Source organism: Aethalodelphis obliquidens, unplaced genomic scaffold (assembly GCF_003676395.1).
Source record: "Aethalodelphis obliquidens isolate GAN/ISIS:26980383/991018 unplaced genomic scaffold, ASM367639v1 scaffold408, whole genome shotgun sequence".
Taxonomy (NCBI): Eukaryota; Metazoa; Chordata; class Mammalia; order Artiodactyla; family Delphinidae; genus Aethalodelphis; species Aethalodelphis obliquidens.
In genome coordinates this window covers 4,911-19,352 of record NW_020838322.1, presented here as the reverse complement: position 1 = coordinate 19,352, position 14,442 = coordinate 4,911, and the positions used below count along the sequence as shown (strand labels likewise).

General features: G+C 55.7%; 1 protein-coding gene across 1 annotated transcript; it reads right to left on the bottom strand.

Annotated features, from left to right (window-relative positions):
* Nucleotides 1-61: 61 nt before the first annotated feature.
* Nucleotides 62-13,103, bottom strand: LOC113616715 (myosin-6; the record flags this gene model as incomplete). The annotated part of the gene is made up of 20 exons (XM_027100110.1): nucleotides 12,903-13,103; nucleotides 11,629-11,772; nucleotides 11,228-11,384; nucleotides 11,103-11,130; nucleotides 10,706-10,817; nucleotides 10,344-10,436; nucleotides 9,345-9,408; nucleotides 8,981-9,079; nucleotides 8,448-8,551; nucleotides 8,225-8,363; nucleotides 5,968-6,236; nucleotides 5,519-5,689; nucleotides 3,995-4,304; nucleotides 3,236-3,306; nucleotides 2,858-2,945; nucleotides 2,650-2,767; nucleotides 2,381-2,504; nucleotides 1,960-2,096; nucleotides 427-682; nucleotides 62-304 (listed from the first exon to the last, which is right to left on the bottom strand). Coding segments are annotated over exons 1-20 (2,928 nt in total), but the record flags the coding sequence as incomplete, so codon positions are not given.
* Between the last annotated feature and the right edge of the window lie 1,339 nt (nucleotides 13,104-14,442).

Here is a 14,442-nt window from a genome sequence, read left to right as displayed (position 1 = left end):
CACACTCAGGTCTGGGAATCCTGAGGAGACACGGGCTGGAGCCAGAGAGAGCTGCCCTCACCTTGTTCTCTGTGGCGTGCTTCTCCTTCTCCACCTTGGCCAGCGTCAGCTCCAGGTCATCAATGTCCCTCTTGAGCTCAGAGCACTCGTCTTCCAGCTTGCGCTTCTTGGCCGTGAGCTCGGCGTTCATCTCTTCCTCATCCTCCAGCCTCTCGGTCATCTCCTTCACCTTGGCCTCCAGCTGGATCTTGTTCTTGATCAGCTGGTCGCAGCGCTCTTCTGCATCAGCCAGGTTGTCTTGTTCCTGGGAGAAGAGGACAGAGAGGAGAGATCCAGGGTCTTAAAGAGAGCCAGAGCTCTGAGACTCAGTCCCTGGTGATGAGATGGGCTATAATCCAGGGGAGGGGAGAGGAGAAATGGTCTCACGGCCTGCACTTGGAGCTGCAGGTCGTTCTTCTCCTGCAGCAGGGACACCATCTTCTCCTCCAGCTCCTTCCGTCGAGCCTCCGACTTCTCCAGCGTCTCTTTGAGGCGCCCAAACTCCTCCTTCATGGTGGCCATCTCCTTCTCTGTCTCTGCACTCTTCAGCAGCGGTTTGATCTTGAAGTAGAGCTTCATCCAGGGCCAATTCTTGACCCCCATGAAGGCCCGAATGTTCCACTGGATTACCAGCAGGGCATCCCTGGCAAAGAAACATGGAGGCAGGGAAGGGCACTGTAAAAGAGCGCTTCGCAATCATGGGGCCAGCAGCACTCGGCTCCCAGCACATCTAAGCAAGTTTGTAGGCACCTGACGGCAGGAACCCTGTCTTGTAGCCTTGATAGGCAACCCCACCTCAGCATAACCACACTGAACATGGAGTTGCTCCATAAATAGTTATTGATTGATCAATTCAACAAAAGGGCAGTTTATATCTTCCTTACTGGAGTATTAGTAGCTATGGAAGCTACCACTTCCACAGTAGAATGTCTACCACAGTAGAATGTCTACCGTGTTCGGTGTTTCTAATCTCATAAGAACCTCAAGCATGTTAAAAATATGATATTTTCCATTTAGGAATATCTATAATATATGTGTAAGTTATGAAGCATGAAACAAAATGACTGTCCATGAACTCATCACCCAAACAAGAACTAGAGCATTGCCATCGCTGATTCTGTCTGTGGGCTCCACCCCATCCCCTTTCCTGGTCCTTCCACCAGAAGCAGCCACTACCTCAAATCTTGTGTTTTTTGTTTCCTAACTTTTTCAAAAAATATTTTAACCATGTGTGTATGCATCTTTTAACAATATGCTATTTTAAAAATTATTTCTGAGATTTATAAAAATTGCATCACACAATAAGTATCCTTCTGTGACTTGCTTTTGTTTACTCAGCAATATGCTCTTAAGGTGCAAACGTATTGTACCATGTAGTTTTAGTTCCCTCCTTTTTCATTGCTTTATAATATTCCCCTGAATGAGTATACTACTATTCACCCATTCTCCTGTGGATGAAAATTCAAGTTGTTTCCAGATCTTTGCTATTTTGACCAATGCTACTATAAAGATTCATTTTTTGTCTCATGTTGAACACGTGCAGGAGTTTCTCTGTGGGAATGCACTCAGGAGTGGAAAGGTACGTAACTGTTCAACTTTAAAAGAAAATGATACATTGTTTTCCAAAGAGATTGCACACATTTACACATCCATAAGCAGTGGGTCAGACTTCTTGGTTTTTGTCAATCTAGTGTTTTAAAACGGTATCTCATTGGAGTCTTAATTTGTATTTCCCTAAGGGGAATTTTCTTTTTTAAAGAATTCAAAATGAGACCCAGAGTGGCAAAGTCACTTGCTCAGGCTAGCTAGTAAGTGGTGCAGCCAGGATTTGAATTTAGGTCTCCTGACCCACGCCACTTCGCTCTGCTTGTCTGCCTCTTACATCTCTGGGAGTGCCTCTCTCTTTCCCTCCAGCCTCACCTGCGCTCCAGGATCTTCTTGAACTCAATGCGCATGAGCTGACCCCGGGCTTGTGCCTGGATTCGGGTGATGATGCGGCTCAGCCTCTCGTCTCGCATCTCCTCCAGCAGCCCCAGCAGCCCCGCCTTGAAGAACACCTGGGGGTGAGGGGTAGAGCCAAGGGGGCCACAGCCTCAGAGAAGGGTAGTCAGGGTGGAGGGAGAGTGTGGGAGACCCTGGCTCAGCTTCCCAGGGCCCTGTTACCCACACATCCTAGACCTGGGAGTGAAATGTGAAAAACAAGACAGAAAGGAAGCCTGGGTTCCAGCCCTTTGTTGATACGGGTAGCCAGGAATCAGGGGTCTGCCTTCCAAACTCCCAGCTGGTCCACTCAGCATGGTCGCACATCCTGCAACGCCACCCTAAGGGGCTCTAGACTCACCTTGGTGTGGCCGAACTTGTACTGGTTGTGGTCAATGTCCAGGGAGCCCAGCAGCTTCTCTGACCCTTTCCTGCTGTCAATGAACTGGCCCTCGGGGATGGCTGCCGGGTTCAGGATGCGGTACCTGGGAGGGAGGTGCCCGTAGTTACCCACGTTCTGCACTGATCTGCTCTGCCCAGAGAATCTGAGGCCACCTGAAGACTCCCCTCCCACCTGAGGCTGCCTATGCTCCCCCTGTTCCCTGAGCCCTGGGGGGCCCTGGTACCCACCTCTGCCGGAAGTCCCCGTAGAGGATGCGGTTGGGGAAGCCCTTCCTGCAGATGCGGATGCCCTCCAGCACGCCATTGCAGCGCAGCTGGTGCATGACCAGGGGGTTGTCCATCACCCCTGTGGCAGGAAGGGAGAGGAAGGGGGTCAGCCTTAGGGCAAGTGGATGCCAAGTGCCCTATCCAGACTAGACGCTTGTGCATCACTCACCGGGAGCCTTCCGTTCGTTGGGGATGAGGCAGCGCACAAAGTGTGGGTGGGTGGTCCTCAGGTTGGTCATCAGCTTGTTCAGATTCTCCTGGGGGTGGATGAGAGTTGGAGGTCGGGAGCCACAGGGACCATCCCTTTGGTCCCTGAGCCCTGGGACCCAGACAACCTGTCACCAGAACCCTCAAAGGGATAGGGAGCTGATACATAATTTATGATGTGAGTTCAGGCTTGTATAGAATTTACATGCCAAAAATGACCACATAACTCTAGCTTCTTTCCTCTCCAAACTCAGAGCATCAGGTTAGGGTGGTGCAGACAAAATGCTCTGGGCTGGGCCTGCCCACCACAAGTCTCTTGGCATCTCTGGGCCCTTCTTACCCGGTGGAGGGCCGATACTGTCTGAAATGATGAGCCCTTTTTCTTGCCTCCTTTGCCTTTACTGCTGTCCCCTAATAACAAGAGAAGGAATGATGAACAAGGGCTTGAAAACGGAGGAGCCCTCGGGTAGGGACAAGGCTCTGCTGCTCACTAGATGTGTGACTTTGGGCAAGTTATTCCCTAAGTCTCAGTTTTCTCATGAGGAGGAGAAGATTAGAAAAGATCAAGCATGGAGCGTGCCTTTCCAGTGCTTGGCACAAAGCAGGCATTGAAATAACATCTGTGCTTTCTCTTCCCATTCCCTTCTAACCCCTACCCATGCTTACATCTTTCCACTTTCTACTTTTCTTCTTGTACTTTACCCTCATCGTTTCAGTTCACACCCTTTCTCTTCCTTCTCTGAACTGGAGGCTCGTTTGTTCTACTGTATGTTCAGTGATCCTCTCAACATTTACTGTGACCTCCTGCAGGCACGGCTCCATGCCAGGCCTGCTGCAGTGATGTGCGTGCCACCCTCACTGATCTTCAGTTGCTCAGAGTCTTGAAGAGATGCACAGCATGTACAACAACGTCCATAACCCAAAGGGCAAAATGGTACTTCCACAGAAGGGGTAGAGATGGGCCGCTGTGGGATCTCCTGACCCCCTCCCGTGGCTCACGGGCTCCCTCCTGCCTTTAGAGTTGTGTGCTTTGAAGCAGCGGGATCCTGGCCCCTTGCACCTCCGGAACTGCTCTGGCAGTGCAGGGCTGCCCTCTTACCGACATCAGTGGAGGCATACGAGGAGAAGAGTGTGGCCATGAGCTTGAGGGAGGACTTCTGGTACAAGCCCACTACTGTCTCGTTGAGCGGGTCTTTGTTCTTCTCCAGCCAGCCTATGATGTTGTAATCCACCGTGCCGGCGTAGTGGATCAGGGAGAAGTGGGCTTCCGGCTTCCCCTTGATATTACGCGGCTTCTGGAAGTTGCTGGACTTGCCCAGGTGGTTGTCGTACAGCTTGGCCTTGAAGGTCATGTCAGTGGCCTTGGGGAACATGCACTCCTCCTCCAGGATGGACATGATGCCCATGGGCTGATGGCAGGGTGGGGAGGGGGAGAGCATCACTGAGTGCACTCCCAGGCTTGCAGAGTCCCATACCCCGACAGAGGAGAGACTGCAGCCCAGTGTAGCAGGCAGGCCACAGAGAGCCTGAACTGGTACCTCGTGTCCCGATACAGGAAGCCAATATTCCTGGAGTTAACCTAAATCCGAATACATTCAGATCTGGGCAATGTAACCTTTCTGCCCCAGTGGACCCAGAGAAGAGCCCTGTACTCCCAATCCCCAGCCCCCGGCCCCCCAGGGCTCAAGAACAGCCCCTTCTTCCTGAATGGCTCCCTGCCCCAGCACGGGGTGAAGGCTGGGACAGAAATGTGTCAGAGGCACCAGACTACAGGGCAGGCCAGACTCCTGCCTATATGACGGGTAACAATCGTTCAAGGAACGGTTAACGGGATCCAGGTTCTGCACAATGTCCTGCACTTCAGAAAGTGTAGCAGCTCTTGACTTTTCTTGGGACAGGGATCCTACTGAGAATTTGGCGAATCCAAAGACTCCCTCCCCAGAGAAATGCGCGCGCACACACACACACACACACACACACACACACACACACACTTGCATATACACCTTGCCCACGACCAGTCCACACACACTCTTACATACAATTTCAGGGAAATCTGAGGCCTCTGGAAGAGGAGCACCCTGGATAACTATGCAGAGCTTGTGGGGAAGGCCCTGTTTTCTGACTGGCCGCGGCTGGGCTGGGGGAGGGGCAGTTGCTGCGGCCTCTGGCCTCCATCAGCAATGGAGCCCCGGGAGCAAGTGAGCACTGGGAGCCTCCCACCAGCTCCGTCCTGTCTCCTCTGAGGAACCTCCATAGATAAGAGGAGCTGAACACAGCCTTATCCTCAGCCAACAGGGAGAGGATGGGAAGCCGACATGTCTAGTTTCAGCCTAGTTTCTTTCCACGAATGACACTTCTCATGGGGTGTCAGAGGGGGCAGGAGCCCTCACCTTCACTACACCCCCCTCTTAAGACCCTGGGAGGTGTCCACCAGACAGGACAAGGTCTTAGGTGTTGGGGAGAGAAGGAAGGGCTGGACCTGTGTACGCTTGTGATGTCACAGTGTGTGAAAGCAGGGCTTGGGGTTCTGGGACTAGTTTCCTGGGTGTAGAGGGACAGGGCTGCCACTTTGTCTGGGATGGCGGGTGAAGGGGACCGGGCGGAGGGGCCGAAGCGGCACCTTCTCGATGAGGTCGATGCAGGCCTGCAGGTCCATGCCGAAGTCGATGAACTCCCACTCGATGCCCTCCTTCTTGTATTCCTCCTGCTCCAGCACGAACATGTGGTGGTTGAAGAACTGCTGCAGCTTCTCGTTGGTGAAGTTGATGCAGAGCTGCTCAAAGCTGTTGAACTACAGAGCGGGGGGTGGGGGAGGGGAGCGGGTCAGGCGGGCAGCTGTCTGTGGCCCATGCGGTGCGCCCAGGGCCGCGTCCAGCCTGGCAAGGGGTGCAGCTGGCTCCTCCCCTCCCCTGTCAGGGCGGGGAGGGAGGGCGCCCTGAAGACACATGACCGTCTCCACCAGAGCACACCGCCGTCCCCGCGCCTGGCCTGCAGCCGGCTCAGCCAGCACTGGCTGCCTGTGCGAACCAGTGAGTTACTGTTCTCCCGGCCCCGGGGCTCCCCACTCACGTCGAAGATCTCGAAGCCGGCAATGTCCAGGACGCCTATGAAGTACTGGCGCGGCTGCTTGGTCTCCAGGGTGGCGTTGATCCGCGTCACCATCCAGTTGAACATCTTCTCGTACACGGCCTTGGCCAGCGCCCCAATGGAGTAGTACACCTGCTGGACATTCTGCCCCTTGGTGACGTACTCGTTGCCCACCTTCACCCGAGGGTGGCACAGCCCCTTGAGCAGGTCAGCTGAGTTCAGCCCCATGAGGTAGGCGGACTTATCAGCATCTGGTGGAGAAGGAAAGGGATAAGCAAGCACTTTCAGCAGACCCTCTTTCCCTGCCCAGGACCATCAGGTCCTGCCTCTCTCGTTAAAGAGCTGCAAATAGGGACTTCCCTGGTGGTGCAGTGGTTAAGAATCCACCTGCCAATGCAGGGGACACGGGTTTGAGCCCTGGTCTGGAAAGATCCCACATGCCGCGGAGAAACTAAGCCCGTGCGCCACAACTACTGAGCCCGTGTGCCACAACTACTGAAGCCTGCACACCTAGAGCCCGTGCTTCGCAACAAGAGAAGCCACCGCAATGAGAAACTCGCGCACTGCAACGAAGGGTAGCCCCCGCTCGCCCCATCTAGAGAAAGCCCACGCACAGCAACGAAGACCCAACGCAGCCAAAAGTAAATAATAAATTAAAAAAAAAAAAAGAGTTGCAAATAGAGGCCTGAAGGGCACAAGGCTTGCAATGGTGACACAGCCAGTGTGTGCCCGAGTCAGGCTGGAGCCCAGGCCCCTCCCTCACCCCAGGCCCTCCTACCACACTGCATCCCTTCATCTCTCCAGGGCAGGCACTGTGGCTGATGCTGTCCTCTGCTTCTTTCCTCCTTTGTCCCCAATCCCAGGATCTAGCCCAGGACTGGGCCTGCTCTACCCTGAATCTATCTGTTGGCCAACATGGCCGGCTGGGAAATCAAGCTTCCTAACAGCATGTTGGTCACCCTCCCCCAATCCCCAGCTCTCCAAATGTGCCATCCAACATATGATATCTATTTAGAAGGAATTTATTTGGTTGAATTTCAAGAGTTTTGTGATAACTGGCAACATGCTATTGTGAAACTGAGACTTGGCATTTGATCTGGACAGACATGGAGAAGGGGTCCTTGAAGGTGGGCCAAGAGGAACGTTCTTGAGCGTTTGTCCAGCCCTGTTCACACCCCTTCACATCTCCTTCTCAAAGGATTCTCGAGATAGCCTTAGAGGGAGCTGGGAAGGGCTTTCGCTCCATTCCACTGAGGGGGAAACTGAGGCCCAGCGATGTGCCAATGCCCTGAGCTGTGTCCTGACCCTTGGCTTCCTGCCTCCCAAACAGAACATGGCACGGAGGCTGCGAGGGGCTCACCCAAGGCCTGGGCATCCCTCACATACACACTGCATTAGTGATGGGGGTGTGCAGAGATCAGTTCTCTGCTTTCCTGGGCTTGGGGGTGTCTTGGGTGCAGAAGGAAATCTCCCCAATTCACTTCTGCTCTGTGCAGTTGGGTTGAGAAGCTAGCGGGATTGAGAGGTGCCTCCTTGTCTGCCCACTTCTCCCATGTCCCTGCCTTCACCCACCCACAAGCTTCAGGTCCTCTGGGAGCCAGCCTGTCTGGGATGCAGGGTGGCGTCTGGCTAGGTTCTAATGGAGAAGAAAGCCTGGAGCCTGGGCCAGGTGGACTTGGGGTGGGGCTGAGCCCGCCCTGGGAGAAAGCACAGCCTTTCAACCACCTGCTTCTCCTATTCCTGGTTTCTTTCCACTTTCTCTATCGAGGTCCTAACATCGCTACTGTGAACATAACTCCTTAAAAATCATTGAAAGGGGCACATCCCTGGTGGCGCAGCGGTTAAGAATCCGCCTGTCAATGCAGGCGACACGGGTTCAATTCCTGGTCTGCAAAGATCCCACATGTCGCGGAGCAACTAAGCCTGCGAGCCACAACTACTGAGCCCACGTGCCGCAACTACTGAGGCCCGCGCTCTTAGAGCCCGTGCTCCGCAACAAGAGAAGCCGCCGCAATGAGAAGCCCGCGCACTGCAACGAAGAGTAGCCCCCGCTCGCCCCAACTAGAGAAAGCTCACGCGCAGCAACAAAGACCCAACGCAGCCAAAAAAAAAAAATCGTTGAAAGGCACCCCTTTAGGACACAGAATGGGAGACCGTGCTCCCAGAGGACCGTCTCTGCATGACGGGCAGACGCCCATCCCCTCAGGCCTCCTCAGCGCCTGCTCTCCTGTCCTCGAACCTTCAGTGCCGTCGGGCTCCGCCTGCTCCTCCCGCTGCTTCTGCTTGAACTTCATGTTTCCGTAGTGCATGATGGCGCCCGTCAGCTTGTAGACGCCGGCCTTCTCCTCAGGAGTGAAGCCTAGCACGTCGAAGGCGCTCTGGGGCAGGGCAAGAGAGGCAGAGTGGGTGGCGGGGCAGGCGGCCCAGGAGCCCCGGGACCCGCCCACTGCCTCCTAGCTCACATCCGTGGCCGCCAGCTCCTCGGAGTCGTCGATGGAGGCCACGGACACCTCCCCCTGAGACACGAAGGCGTAGTCGTAGGGGTTGTTGGTGACCAGCAGCATGTCTGTCCAGGCGGGGGACAGGGCAGGGGACAAGGGGGTGGGAGGGGGCACGGTGGGGGGCAGGGGTGGGATGAAGGAAAGAGCGGGAGCAGGTAGAGAGGAGGACCGTCAGCAAGGACCAAGGGGAGGACCCAGAAGAAAAGGAAAAGTGGGCGGCGAGGACCCAGGGTGGGAGGATGGTGGGCGAATGACAGGTGGGAGAAGGGGAGGCAAATGCAGAGGAGAAGGAGTAAAGCAGCAAGGAAGAGTGGAAAGGGAGGCAAGAATTGACACAGGGGAGTCCAAGGTGAGGGAGGAAGAGAAAGGCAATGGGCAGATGGAAGGAGGGGGGGTGAGAAGTCTGGCGGGACGGGTGAGGAGGAGGGATCTGCCCTGCACAGGCGGGCTTGCGGAGGGCGCTGGGGGCAGCAGGGCCATCGGGCTGGGCTCACCCAGCAGCTCTGGCTTCTTGTTGGACAGGATCTGGTAGAAGATGTGGTAGTTCCTCTCAGCCTTCAGCTGGAAGATCACCCGGGACTTCTCCAGGAGATCTGAAGTGAGGAAAGGCGGGGAGGCAGGTAAGGAGGGAAAAAGCCAAGCCAGCAACAGGGTGGAGGTCAGGGGAGAAGGGCTCTCAGGGCAAGTGGAGAGAGCCCGGGGAAAGATACGGTTTAAAGGAAGAAGAATTCTAAAGCCAAGAGGCAAATGTAGACAGAGACAGAAGATGGAGGGGAAATGTTGAGGTGGGGCATCCGGCGGGAATGAAGGCAGAGGTGGAGGACCCAGAGGTGTGGGCAGCACTCCCCACGTACTCACAGGTTTCTATGTCTGCAGAAGCCAACTTTCCAGTGGCTCCAAAGTGGATCCTGATGAATTTCCCCTGGGGGCAGATGGGACAAAGAGTGAGAGAACTGGCCAGAAGAGACGCACAGAGATCCTGGACCTCATCGCAACCCAGAATGCCCTGGACGGTTCTGGAAATGTAAATGACTTCTTTGGAATCCCAGTTTAGTATCAGTAAAACAGGGAAGAGGATGCCCATCCCCACATGCCACCCAGGGATCTCTGAGCAGAAACGACACAGGAGGGGACTTCCCTAGTGGTCCAGCTGTTAGGACTCTGCTCTCCCAATGCAGGGAGCCCACATTCAATCACTGGTCAGGGAACTATTAATAGATCCTGCACACCACAACTAGAGATCCCGCATGCCACAATGAAGATCCCACGTGCCACAACTAAAGACCCAGGTCAGCCAATTAAATAAATAAATAAATATTTTTTTAAAAAAGAAAGAAAGGACACAGGAATGAGCACTGATAGAATGTGTCCTGTTTGTACCTCTGATATGATCTCTTGTAATCCTCCCAATAACCAGCAAGGTAGATACTACTACCTCTGTCTCACTGATGAAGGAACTGGGGCTCAGAGAGGTGTGGGGACTTACTGGGCAGATGGAATGCTGGGGAATTGGCTCCAACGCCCACGCTCTCTTTCCACTTCCAGTGTGGAAGAGCTTTGGAAACAGTCATAAGGAAAATCTAGAATGTGGCCCAAATCAGCCCTGTTACTCGGCTCTGGAACAGCTGTGGTAGCTCTGGGTCTCTTTTCTTGAGTTCCCAGCACGCAGAGGCCAGGCTGAGTGGGGAGGGTTTGGAGTGTGTGTGTGTGTGTGTGTGTGTGTGTGTGTGTGTTATTTGATATCCCAAAACCAAATGCAGGACAATCAACCCGGTGGGGTGACTGTTGGCAAAACTGCACCCCCCTTTTTTTGTTGAGGCCGCGTGAGGCCAGTTGGCAGTGGTCAGGTGCACTCACGAAGCGGGAGGAGTTGTCGTTCCGGACCGTCTTGGCGTTGCCGAAGGCCTCCAGGGCGGGGTTGGCCTGGATGATCTGGTCCTCCAGGGTGCCCTGCAGAGGGAGCAGAGCGTGGGGCTGCATCTCCAGGCCACCTCCAGGTGGTGGTGGGGAGGCCGGGGGTGTGGCCGGATGGACTGCTGGGGGGTCTGCAGCTCCAATGGGTCATATTCAGACCCTCAGAGTGTGTGTCTCCTGCCAGGTAGGTCTCGAGCACTGGGCTCAGGGGTGCAGTCCACACTGTTTCCCAGGGCAGGGCTAAGGGTCACCTGGTCAGCCCACCCCCCAGTTCCCCTCTGCCGAGCCTGTGGCCCACCCGGCACCTTGGTTGCATTGACGTTGTCCTTCTTGCCACGGTCACCTATGGCTGCGATGCTGGCAAAGTACTGGATGACACGTTTCGTGTTCACAGTCTTCCCTGCCCCAGATTCTCCGCTGGGGGCAACAGGGACCCATCAGAAGCCAGATTCCCACCGTCCTCCATTCAAAGTTCAGCACTGCACCCTCCTCTCTCAGAGTCCCAGCCATCTAATCTCCTCCCCCGGGGCCCAGCTCCCTGCAGAGTCTGCCCAGCACTGTAGGTCACTCCGGCAGTCCTCGGAGAGCCCAGTTCCTTGCAGTCTCCGCCTTAAACCTTTCCTCCCCACCCCATCACCCCCAGGAATCAGCCTGGGTCCCCCCCAGCCCACGCCCCTCTGTGGGTGGATGGTGTTTGCTCACGTGATGAGGATTGACTGGTTCTCCCGATCTGGAAGAGAAAAGAGCAGAGGCAATGGGGTCAGGGCTGAGGGCCCAGGTCCACGGATGTGGGGCTGAGGGGCCACAGGTCAGAGCAGCCAGCCCACCTGTCAGCATGTACTGGTAGGCGTTGTCGGAGATGGAGAAGATATGGGGCGGCGCCTCGCTCCTCTTCTTGCCCCGGTAGGCGGCCACCACCTCGGCGTTGTACACCGGCAGCCACTTGTAGGGGTTGACGGTGACGCAGAAGAGGCCCGAGTAGGTCTGAAATGGGAGATAGGGCAGTCATGAGAAGTTGGAAGGGAGAGCCTGGGATGGGCAGTGGTGACAGGCAGAAGAGTCCCTGGTCAGCCCAGCTGGCTCCTCTCTTCCTGCAGCTGACCAGGGATGGGATAGGGGCAGAGAGCCCTTTGGGAGCGTTCCAACCCCCTCCCCGTGAGAGAATCGCCCCGGCCTACTTTGGACTCTGTGCAGGACAGGCTGCCCGCCGTGTGCAGGACACACTCACGTAGATCATCCAGGCTGCGTAGCGCTCCTTGAGGTTGAAAAGCACTGCAGGCTCGTGCAGGAAGGTCAGCATGGCCATGTCCTCAATCTTGTCGAACTTGGGCGGGTTCTGCTGCAACACCTGGTCCTCCTTCACAGTCACCGTCTGGGGAGGGGGTGGGGCAGTAGGACAGGGGTGACCACACTCCCACCAGGACCCTTGCCAGCCTTACCCACTTACCTCCTCCCAGAGTACAGGCTGTGACCTGGCCTCGTTCCCCTAGCTCTTCTCTCACCAGTGCCTGGGCCCTAGCCCATAGCTTCCCATGACACCAGATAATTTACCTGCCCACTGTCTCTCCCTTTCTAGAGACTGTCCTAGAGTCCCTGTGTCTTGCCAGTTCCCCAGACCCTGTGCCGATGAGCATCACCTTTCAGTCCCTGCTTAATTGTCTAGGGATGGCCACTCTCTGGCCTGTGCACACACACCTTACCCTGACTCCTGGGGGCAGTACTTCAGGGCATCAATTGCTCAGGGCAAACCTTGCCACTAATGGAAAAACATCTCACCCATCTACCCTACACTCTTCATTGGTCACTGTCAAATGGTTCGATCTCCACTGGTCAGTTTGCCGTGCCCTGACGTCATGAGATCCTGCAAGCAGGTATTCCAGCATTTTTTACAGCAGAGAAAGCTGTGGATCGAATAACTAAATGATTTGCCAGCATGGTGGCTGCTAGTGGCAGAGCTGGGTTCAGGGTCAAAGTCCCCAGAGGTTCTGAGCCACTGCTGCTGACCAGTGGCAGTTCTCGTGGCCGGCATGAGGGACCAGGACTGTGGATTTCTGAGTGCCAGTCGTCAGCTCTGGACTGAACATTCCACTCAAGAGTTCCTGCTCTTTGCGTTCATCGGTAAAAGTTTGCTCTTGGTATGGCTGGGGAGGATTGGGGAGACTCGGTTCATGGAGGAAACTGAGGCAGAGTGGAGGGACGCAGGTTTGAGAAGGGCGCTTCATTTGATGCTGTGTCTATGCCCTCTTTATCTACAAGTCCCCTCTGAAGAGGAAACCAGCTGAGGTTTTCGGCCGCCAGCATCCTCTCTGGCAACGGGCTGGCGTGGGGCCTCGTCACCCCTGCTCAGACCTAACAAGAAAGGTCAGTTCTTACTCAGACGCTGGGCTTCTCGAGGGGGTCACCCAGCACCCCCGCTGGCTTTGGCTCTTCTCCAGAGCCCCTCAGCTCCCACTGCATGTGGCTCCACCCTGCACCCACCACCCCGTGCTGTGCCCCACGCACCTTGCCGTTCTCCGTCTCGGCAGTGACCTTGCCTCCCTCCCGGGACAAGATCTTGGCCTTGACAAACTCTTCCTTGTCATCCGGCACGAAGCACTCAGTGCGGATGTCGAAAGGCCGGGTCTGGGCCTCCAGACGCTCCTTCTCTGACTTGCGGAGGTACTGGGCCGCCGCCCCGAAATCGGCCATCTGGGCATCGGTCATCCTGTCCCTCCTCTGCGGCTGAGACAGGAGGGCCCAGGCCTCAGTGGGCGGCATTGCCCTCTGCCCCTGACTCTCTGCCCCACCCCTCACCACCTGGGTCCTACCAGTCTCACCTCCCTACCTGGCCTGGGTCCAGCCCTCCCCAACTCGGGTTCTGCTTCCCTTGCCCTCTGACGTGAAGCTGAGGGAGAATCTGTGAGGGGTCTGCGTGGGGTGGAATTGGCTAGAGTTTGCTAAGGCGAGGTGCTGAGCTGCTCAGAGGAGAGCAGCCACCTGGCTTCCAGGAGAAAATTGGGGTGGTTCTCACCCGGCGATCTCTTCACAGAGAATCCTGGAGACTCTGGACCATGGGCGGAGCCACAGAGGTACAGCCAGGCAGAGGGAAGAATAGACAAGGAGAATGAGGAACAACGGAGGCAGCCCCGTGGGGAGAAGTAAGCTGGGCAGCTAAACCGAGAGCCAGCCGAGTGGGACAGACCGACATGGGCAGTCGGGCAGATGAGAGGCAGGGAGACAGGAAAGAAAGGATGCAGAGCTAGTAACAGTGAGAGGAGTGGGATGTGGAATCCGAGTTGGAAACAGAGAGGCAAGGAGATTAGAACACGCAGCTGTGAAGGGCAGGAGGAGAGACAGACAAAGACGTATGATAGTGACAATTACTGACAAAGACCAAGAGGCAAAATAAAATTGGACAAAGAGAGGGAAGCCGTCCAAGGAGGGACAAACATGGAGAAAGCACACGCAGGACACAGAAAGCAGGAGAGGACAGATGCAGGGAAAGAAATGCAGATGGGAGAAGAAAAGAGGTTTCTGGTTTTCCCCTTGGAACCTCCCCTCTGTCAGTGGAAACTTCCCAGGGCTGGAGAAAGTCAAGTTTTAGCAGAACCCTTGGGCGTCCGACTGACCTGCACCCCCGTTCCCCTCAAGTTGGGGGCTCTGAGGGCTAGCTATGGAGCTCCCACCCAAACCCCATCTTACCTGGTTCAGAGGAGTGTCAGTCTGTCCCTAGAGCAGGATCCTTTATATCCTGCTGCACCCACCCACTGCCTAAATTTGGAGTCCTTCCCTAGGGACCCTCCCTCCCACCTCTCTCCCCTCCCGGCCCCTCCTCCCTTGATCCCTTGGCTCTGGAGGTGACAAGAGGACAAGAGGGCCTCCAGATTTGCCCATGAAAGGTCTGTCGCCCTAGCCCCTCTGGCTCCAGGGCCTTTTTTTAGTCCTTGGGCACATTCCTCCCCTCCAAAGGACTGATGGGCAGATAGTGGGAAGACAGGACTTCTCACACCACTACTGCCCCCCCCCCCCCCCCCCCCCCCCCCCCCCCCCCCCCCCCCCCCCC